Source organism: Lepidothrix coronata, unplaced genomic scaffold (assembly GCF_001604755.1).
Source record: "Lepidothrix coronata isolate B3197 unplaced genomic scaffold, Lepidothrix_coronata-1.0 Scaffold287, whole genome shotgun sequence".
Taxonomy (NCBI): domain Eukaryota; kingdom Metazoa; phylum Chordata; class Aves; order Passeriformes; family Pipridae; genus Lepidothrix; species Lepidothrix coronata.
Window position 1 is genome coordinate 534623 of NW_016690467.1, and position 8983 is coordinate 543605.

At 56.6% G+C, this 8983-nt stretch overlaps 1 protein-coding gene across 3 annotated transcripts in view; it reads right to left on the reverse strand.

The window, feature by feature from the left end:
- Positions 1-8983, reverse strand: part of RAB11FIP5 (RAB11 family interacting protein 5) — a 41770-nt gene that overhangs the window by 6737 nt on the left and 26050 nt on the right. Inside the window, exon 4 of one of the 3 annotated variants that reach the window (XM_017836888.1) lies at positions 4365-6176. The exons of 1 other annotated variant lie outside the window; for it this stretch is intronic. In XM_017836888.1, coding sequence (XP_017692377.1) covers positions 4365-6176 — 1812 coding nt within the window. Of the gene's footprint in view, positions 1-3653; positions 6177-8983 lie in introns of all 3 variants that reach the window. One more of the 3 variants, XM_017836887.1, reaches the window with a different exon arrangement.

Consider the following 8983-nt stretch of genomic DNA (forward strand, 5'->3'; position numbering starts at 1 on the left):
AAGGCTGCCAGAGCTCCAGGAGGGTTTGGACAACACTCTGAGGGACAGGGTGGGATTGTTGGAGTGTCTGTGCAGGGCAAGGAGTTGGACTGGATGATCCTTCTGGGTCCCTTCCAGCTCAGGATACTCTGTGATTCTATGATCTCTTGTCAGAGCTGTCCGAGCATGTGGACAGAGCCCAGGGTTCCTGGGCAGCTTGCAAGGATGAAGAGGGATCCATGGACCTCAGTCAGGGCTTGGAGAAGTTGCCTCAAAAGCTCCCCACTGGGGACCAAACCCTGCACCACCAGAGCTGTCACCACCAGGCTACAAACGGTCCAGCAGTTGAGAGGAGAACACTGGGGGAGCCACCAGGACTCCTTATCACAGCCAGACCAGAACATAAGTAGCCCCAAATGTCACCATCACCTGGTGCACCCCCACAGCCAGGGCAGGGACACCACAGGTGTCCAAACCTTGGGACCAAACTGGCATAACTCTACAGAATGAAATCTGCCTTGGGATGCCAGTGGGATAGTTTGGATGCATTTTGAAAGCAGGGGGACATTCCCCACTGCAAGTCTGGTCACAGGCCCGCAGCCAGTGGGAACAGTCATTTCTGCAGAGCTGGAAAAGGTATTTTTAAAAATAAATCACAATCCCACTCTTTCCTGCTCAGGGGGTGGTGTGTGCAGGGCTCTGCCCCCTCCATTGGTCACTCTGAGAAGGTCCAAAAGCTGGAGGCATCCTTGCACCTGCCCCAGGATGGTTGGCACCAGGTCCTTCCAGGGGAGCAGAGGCTGTTTCACATCTCACAGCCAGGTCTGAAGTTCTGATGGATCCTCCAAGAAGCTGGACCTGCTTCCATCCACTGGTTGATGAACATGAACTTGAGAGAACTAATTCCTCAAACTGAGTGGACCCAAGTCCAAGGTGGAGCTTAACAGGTCAGGGTGAAACCTCTCAGAGTGACAGTGGCCCAGCTCTGCCCCCCTCTCTGAGCCAGCCTTGCTGTGTCACAGCTTCACCAACACTCCCAAGGTCACTGCTGAGCACAGTGACAAAAATCCCTCTGAAATCAAGTCTTTATCACCCCATTAAAATGCTTCTCACAGGGAACAAGACAAGAAAGGACAAATCCAAGGGAATTGTTCTGCTGTGGAGCAGCACACAGCACCTGAGGGCCAGATCTCCATGGAGAAAAGGGTCTCCAGGATGAAAGGGAATGACTGAACTCGGGATGAGATCTCCCAGGTCTATCCATGGATGTGCCAGGCCATTCTCCAAGCTCCAAGGGCTCTACAAGGACTGCATTTAAATCACAGACACTGGTACGTGATTTAACCTGAAGCCTCATTTTCAGCAGATGAGGGTTGTGCTGCACCCCTGACATGAGGAAGGCACAAAGCAGCGTGTGCCAACATCACCCTGGCACCTGTGATGTCCCCAGTCCTGTCACCTGCCAGCACCATGGCACGCTGGAACAGTCACACACCTGAGTTCCTGAGGGATGGGTGAGGAGCTGCACAACTGCTGCACCCCTCCAAGGCAGCGGAGTCCCTAAAGGACAGTCACTGTCCCTGAGGTCCCACCTGTCCCAGGGATGTGACCAAAGTCACCTTCCCAGCAGTGAAGGCACCACCCCACCCTTCTTAAAGTGACAAGGACCCTCCACACACCTGAGTGTCACACCTGATGCTCTGAGCACCCACCTTACCCCAGTGGCCACACAAGATGACCAGCAGAGCCCTCTGGACACTTGGGAAGGGGACATGGGACCCCACACCCGGTTTCCAGCTCTCCTGAGGAGGACACACAACCCCAGCACAACAGACTCTCAACAATCCACACCAGGTACCAGCTCCTCCTTCACCTGATGGAACAAAAAGGACACTTCTGTCCCAAAAAGTGTCCCTAAAGCCAAGCCTTAATGCCTGTTCTAAGGTTGAAGCCTTCCCTTTTTCCTTCCACTTTTTTTCTGCCATAGCTTTTCTTGTCCATGTGCCATCCTAACAAGGGATGATTCTGGGAAAGGGAAGCATGGCCATGGGGACCTGGAAAAGGTCCCTTCCAGCTTTCCTCTCTTCACCCCATGACAATCACCACTTCTCCCCAATCTTATGAAGCACTGCAGAACCTCAAAGCTTTCCAGAGACACCTGGAAACTCTTCAAAGGCTCTTCAATCACAGCAGGAACCGGAGCAGAGAAGTTCCAGGACTTCTCAGCCGTGTGTCACGACAGAAACCAGCACTGATAGGACAACCAGCCCTCAGGTCCAAGCCCACTTCCATCCCAGGAGCCAGCCAGGCCTTGGATGGATGCACAACCAAGCTTGAAGATGACCACGAGCTCGTCCTATCGACACAGAGAGTCTTGCACTTCCCTCACTGCCTCATTTTACCCTTTGGGACAGCAGGACACTTCTCTTTCCATGAAACATGCCAAAGGTCAGGAGGTTTCTGTATCCCATCCCTGCAAATTTTGAACAAGGTTATCTGCTGCGGGATGAATAATGCAATTAAAAATGATTTGAGGATCTGGACTAAGTAATAAGAAAAAATATCAGCCAACAGCCCCAGCTCTTGCTCCTGAGATCATTTTGCTCCTCGAATCCACCCTCAGGCCAAGGAAGGATCCCATGAAGAAGGGCTGGAGCTCAGCTGAGTTTTGCTGGCCCAGCCTTCTCCCCTTTCTCTCCCCAGGGCTGTGACCAACATTGTTCTTGGGCCAGGTGGGATTTTACCATTTCAGTGCCCCCGTGAAGCTCCATTTGCCTCATGATCAGCAAGGTCGATCAAGTAAATCCCTGCTAGAGCTGAATAAATCACCGTAAGAGCTTGATCCTTGGGCAGACAGAGCCCAGGACAACCTTCTCCTGCCCAGGCAGAGCAGGGGAGGGAGTACCAGGAAAACTTGATGAACTGAAGGACGCAGAGCAAGGCTCCATGCCCAAAACTCACCATCTTTACTTCATGGCTTCTACAAGCCCACAGCTGGCCTGGGAGGAGGAACATCCCCTTCTTTCCACCATGGATCCCCCTTCCCATTCCCGTTATCCTCAAGGCTAAATCCCACTTGCCTCATAACCAACGGGCATCTCGGCAGGAGGGAGGGGAGAATTTTGCCCTGGTGAAACTACTCTCTTTTTTTTTTTGGTTATGGAGAGAAGAAGTTTTTTTTTAGTACCTGCTGGGCATTCCAAAGGAAAGGAACCAAAGCTGAATGAATGGAAAGGGAAGGGGCAGCAGCTGTGCACATGCCATGAGGGAACTCAGGAGAGCATGGACAGCCAGGAGCTCTCCTGGCAGACATGGAGAAGGCATTTATTTTTGCAAGCACGGGGAAGATGATGGAGCCAAAATTAGCACTGAGGGAAATGCGGGTGCAGTGGCTGAATTTCCAGCCGGGGCGGGTCGTGGATGCCTCAAATCATTTGCCCTCGTTAGGGAAAACACAGGACACCAGTGGCCATTCCGTGATCCCAGAAAGCCAAGGCTTCAAGCAGTTCAGGCTGGACCCTCTGGGACCACGGGAAGGTGAGGGAAGAGGACCTGCAGCAACACACAGGGAGCTGCCGACACCGCGCCGGGGTCCTCTTATAAGAGCAGGAAGGGAGTCGGGGCTCACCTCTCCCAAAACTAACACACCCTTCGCCTTCCCCGGAGTAGCTCACCTGGTCGTCTGCTGGAAAAGGGGCTTCTCAGCTGGCTGTGTCTCCCTGGGCAAAACCACGAGCGCTGAAGCCTGTGTGTCCCCGGGCTGCGGCAAAGGGCAGGGCTGGGTGGCTGCGCGGCTGGAGGCGGCGGGGACCCCGCGGCTCGCGGGGAACACGGCAGGGGAGGGGAAACCAAACTGCTCGGGGTTAGTGGCAGCCACGAGGAAAGGGGTGGAGAAGGCCAAGGGCTGGCTGGCATGCGGGAAGGGAGGCTGCGCGAGCGGGTGCCCGGCGGGGTTAGTGGGCTGGAAGCCTTGCCCGAGGGCTTCCTCGTGGAGGCTGGCGAAGCTGAAGTCGCCCTGGTCAAGCTTTTCGGGCAGCACAGCTTGAGCAGGGAGGGAGTGGTCTGGGGGTGTCTCCACGAAGGGGTTGCTTGGGGAGTTGGGGCTGAGGGCCACAGTAAAGGGGTTTTTCGGGGATGGAGCTTCCTGCTTGTGCCTCTCCTCCGCCCTGTCTGGCTTCCAGAAATCCGCCTTCTTGAAGTCTATCCTGCTGTCTGCCGAGTGCCACGGCCCCTCGGGCTCACTGCGGGGGGGTCTGCCCTGCTCTGCCTCCTCAGGAGGGCTGGCCACTGCCACGGGGGCACAAGGCTCAGGCCGGTGTCCCTCTTGCCCCTCACCATCATCCCATGCCAGCTGCGGCTGGGGTGGGCTCTCCCCACGCGCTAACCTTGGGCTGAGACCAGTGGGATGAGCAGCTGCCTCCTGCTCTTCCAGAGCCGTCCAGAACATTTCCGGCTGGCCCAGGTCTAGCTTGGAAGGTGGGTTTAGTCCTGAAACACTGAGCTCCTCAGGGAACGGCTCCTGTGCAGAGGCCATCTCCCACTTGGCACTGTCTGTGGGCCCCGTCTGCGGGGACAAACGGGGCTGGCTCCAGCTCTGCTCAGCACCCGACTGGCCTGATCCGTCCAGGGAGAACTTGGATGCACAAGTCTCGAACTGCTCAGCCGCATCCGTCTCGTTCATCTCTGATGGGTCTTCCCCCAGAGAGGTGTCCCCTTTTCCCAGCTCGCTGGCTCTCGCTGCTGAGTCCACACATTCAGCATCCTTGGAGACCAGAAACTCCCTCCCGGCTTCGGCGATGTCCACTCCCAGGGCAGGCGGGCTGGGAGATGCTGGGACAGAGGGCTCGCTGCTCACACAGCTCCTTGGCAACTCCACGTCTGCTTTTGGGCGCTCGGTGTCTTCCCCTTGCTCCTCACTGCCTCGCTGTGGGCCACGAGCCTCCTCCTCCTCCTCCCCATCCCCTCCGACTCCAGCAGCGGCGAACCACCGGGGAGGTTTTGGGGGTGGCACCGCCGAGCCGGCCGCGATCTCCTCCCGCTCGTGGGTCCCTGTCCACGGGGAGAGGACGACGTGCCTCTCACGGATGTCAGAGCTGAGCTTTACAAGGCTTTCACTGGCCTCCAGCCTCATGCTGGCCTGGAGCCGGTACACCGATGTCCGGATGTCGAACGTGTCCTCCTCATTCCCAGCACCCTGGAGCTCCGTCCCCACCTCGGGAGGAGCAGGGAGCGGCCGTGCTGCCACCTCCGCCAGCACCCGCGGGGGCACGGCCACCACGTTGCTGCCTGGCAGGGTTTCGGGGGTGAGCTCAGGGGGGAAGGTGCTCCTGGGCAGCACCCGGGCAGCAGCACGGGATGCGTTGCTGGCTTCAAAGGCGCCGTCGCCGAGGAAGGCGGGTCGTGGGCCGAACACGCTGTCCTGACCCACGCGCTCCTCAGCCACGCTTTGGGTGCTCTCCGAGGGCTCAGGAGCAGTTTCGGTGGCTATGGTCATCCAACCATTTGTCCCTGCACTAGAGGATTCCTCCTCATCACTGTCCCCTCCCTCCCTGGTGCTACTTCCAGTGGTCAGTGCTGTCGAAGCATCTTTTTCCACGGAGTTTCCAAACGCGGCTGTCCAAACCATGGGCGTGCTGCTCTTCCTCCTCCTCCCCATGGACCCTGCAGACACGGGGCTCAGCACGTCCTCTATCACCGTGGCCTCCTGGGTCGTGCTCACCAAGTTGGCCCCCACATCTAAACTGGAGAAATTTGTCCAAGACCGAAGAGCCGCGGGTATTTCACCACTGATCTGGGAATCGGCCTTTTCGAATCCTTGTGTGCCCTTCTCGTGGGCTGGCTTGGCTGCTCTCTCCGTTGGGCTGGCAGCATCGGCATCGTCAATGAAAGCCATGCCCTCTGCTGCCAGGGAAGCAAAGAAGTTTTCCTTCTTCCCTTCTGGCTTGAGCCTGCTGGTGGCAAAGGCATCAAAGGTATCGTCCCACTCCGAGAGCGGCGGAGGGACTGCGGGTTCGGTGTCCGGAGGAGGAAGGTCTCCTTGTGATGGGGGAGTGGTTTCAGGAACGGGGACACCAATGCTTTTGGCTGGAGACTCCCTCTCTGGGTCTGTGTGCCTTAGGGAGGCAGAGGGACTGCAATCCTCAGAGGAATAAAAGCTCCCAGCGACCTCTGGTGAAGCATGCGGCCCACACGGGAAACTAGAGAAAAAGTGAGTAGGTGAAGGAGAATTTAGTACCTGGTCAGCGAGGAGGTCCTCAAAGAAGGGATTGCTCTGCAGGGAGTTGAGGAATGGGTTGGTGGGGGACAAGCATCCGGCCTGACTGTCTCCAGTAGCGGGAGGGAGGTTAGAGCTTGGCATGCGAGCGAGATGGGCAGGAGGAAACGGGGCGGGGGAGCAGGGAGGAAAATGAGAAGGAGCATCTGAGCTGGTTTCTACCTGAGGAGACACTTCCAGGCTGTGGAGGGAAGACAAAACAGTCCTCCTGGTTAATGCTGTGACAGAGCTGTGAGCACACACCACACACACCACAAACGCTTCGGTCCAAGCAATGCAATGACCAAACACATTCTCGGCTCTTGTTAGGCAGAGCAATGATTATGGAGTCAAGGCGTGGAAAGGGCATGCACGACACAAAGGAAAGGGCAGCCCTTCTCCTAGAACAGTCCTCCATGTTCCCCTCTCTGCCTCAGCAAGCCCAGGAGCCCGAGAGGTTTTTCCCACCTCCTGCAGCCCAAGGACTCAGCTCAGATTTTGGACCTGACGCTGGTGCCCCAACCAAGGGCAGGTTGTGCAGGAGGAGCCGTGCTGGGCTCTTGGATCGGGATTGCTTGAACCAGTAAAGGCACACAGGAGTCTTTCCCAGCTTACCCCAGTCCCTCATGACTTGGTTTGCCAACACTACCAGGCTGGCAGCAGACACGGAGCTCCCTCTTGCACAGGATGGGGGGGAGCACAGCTTCAGGTGGCCAAGGAACAAGAGCCAGGCAGGAAGGAGCAGGATGTGACCCTGGCTCCGTTCTGGACTCTGCCCAGCCTCCCACATGCCCTTTGTCATGTCACTTCTGGCCTCAGATCCCAAGATGCCTGGAACCCCCACCACGGGGAACCCCAAGGAGGAGGAAGGGATTCAGCACATCCTGAATTCAGACTGTCAGTCCCCTGGAGGAGGACAGTTCTTTGCTGCCCTTTCAAGAGGAACTACACTGACCTCTCTTTGGAATTTCATTGATCTTCCTTTGGGAACAACTCCAGCAACGTGCATCACCACCCCCAAGGAAGCCTCACCAGGCTCAATGGTTTTCACATCCCAAAGTGTGTGGTGTGAACACTCCACACCCCAACCGGTGCTCCAACTGCCACTCTCCCTCCTCCTGAGCCTCCATCCCCTTGATTCACCCTTGGAAGGAGCATTCCCATCCCTAGGATAGGGGCACTCAGCACCAGAACTGATCCACTGGGATTACGGCCACAAGTTTCAGAGCTCCCACTTCTGGTTTGGGAGAAACACGGACATGGATCAGCCAGCACTGGGCACATCAAAGTTTAACAAGGAATGAATAAATGAATTACTTTGCCACAATCCACAGGGTCTGTCCAGCCCTGGGGGTCACAACTCGGGATTTCCCTCCCGAGCTGCTGGAAGGGATCGCAGGAATCACCAGAAGATCAAACACAAAATCAAGCAAAAAAAAGTTGCTTGGACAACTCTTTTCCTGTTATCGAGGATGCACAAAACACCTTGGGCACGTTTTAAAGCACAAAAATGCCATCTTGAGGCAAAAGCTGATGCTGTGGGATGGTGCAGCCGGCTGGCTTTAAAGCGGGAAGGGCGACAGCCGGCAGCACCCCTCGGACCACGAGTGATGCCCCAACCACGTGGCCCCATTTCTCCCCACTCCTGGCAGCTTCAGAGCCCCTCTCATGCATCACCCTTAGTAAGGTGCTTATTTATGCCATCAATGGCACCGAGCCCCTCTCATGCATCACCCTTAGTAAGGTGCTTATTTATGCCATCAATGGCACCAAAATCCCCTTATCCCAGTTTTTTGGTAGAAAAAACATGGACAGGAAGCGGCCGGGAGTGACAGGCTCGGCTCCAGCAGCCACCAGACACCGTGCCGGACACCACTGAGCAGAATTAGGAATCCAGGGACACGAGAAGGCTCAAAACCCTCATTTGTACTCAAACCTGCAGCTCAGTTGTGGGCAGAGACAGCTCGTGGGTGCCCTCTCCTGCTGTCACTAAGCAGTGGTGGCTGTGCCCATCCCGGTCCCCAAACAGCCTGGCCGTGCTCCGACGTGTCTCCGTGTCCTCTCCTGCTCGGACCAGGGTGGAGAAACCACCGTGGGCAGCCCAACTCTTCACAGGTCCCCAGGAGAAGTGATGGGAGAAGCTGATGGACCTTTAGGCACAAACCACCCCAGAGAGACCAGGAGCCGGTCTCTGCTTGGAAGCCAACGTCTCCCGGCATTCCCAACCCGGGAATCAGCGTGTGGTTGCACCTTTTTCCCTAATCACCCTCATGTTTAAGCTTCCCAGAAGAGAAGCACAGCTGCTCATGACCCAAGGGAGCTCACAACATCCACAAGTGGGTTTTAACAGGGCAAAACATGGCAAATTTTCCTTTCCAGCTGGAAAGGGAAGGTGGCAAACTCCAAGCTGGACCACCACGATGTGGGGGGTTGCAATGTCACACCCCGCTGCCCTCCCTCTGCTTGTCCTGCTCCTTGCTGGCACTTGCTTCCATGGTTTGGTCCAGATTAAGATCCATGATTTGTGGCTCTTAGTGCTGAGTAAGAGCATCCAAGGCCCGATCCAGCTCTGCTGGGCTCCAGCTCTAAACGGCTCCAGAGCATTAATCAGCTGCAGGCTCCTAATGAGCACTCCCTGCTAACGACCTCCAGAGCTGCCAGAAGGCTGAGTGGCTGAAGCTCCTTCCTTGGGGGGGGGGAGCTGATGCCACAGCAGCCCCTCACCCCAAACTGCACCTGCACAGGTGGAGG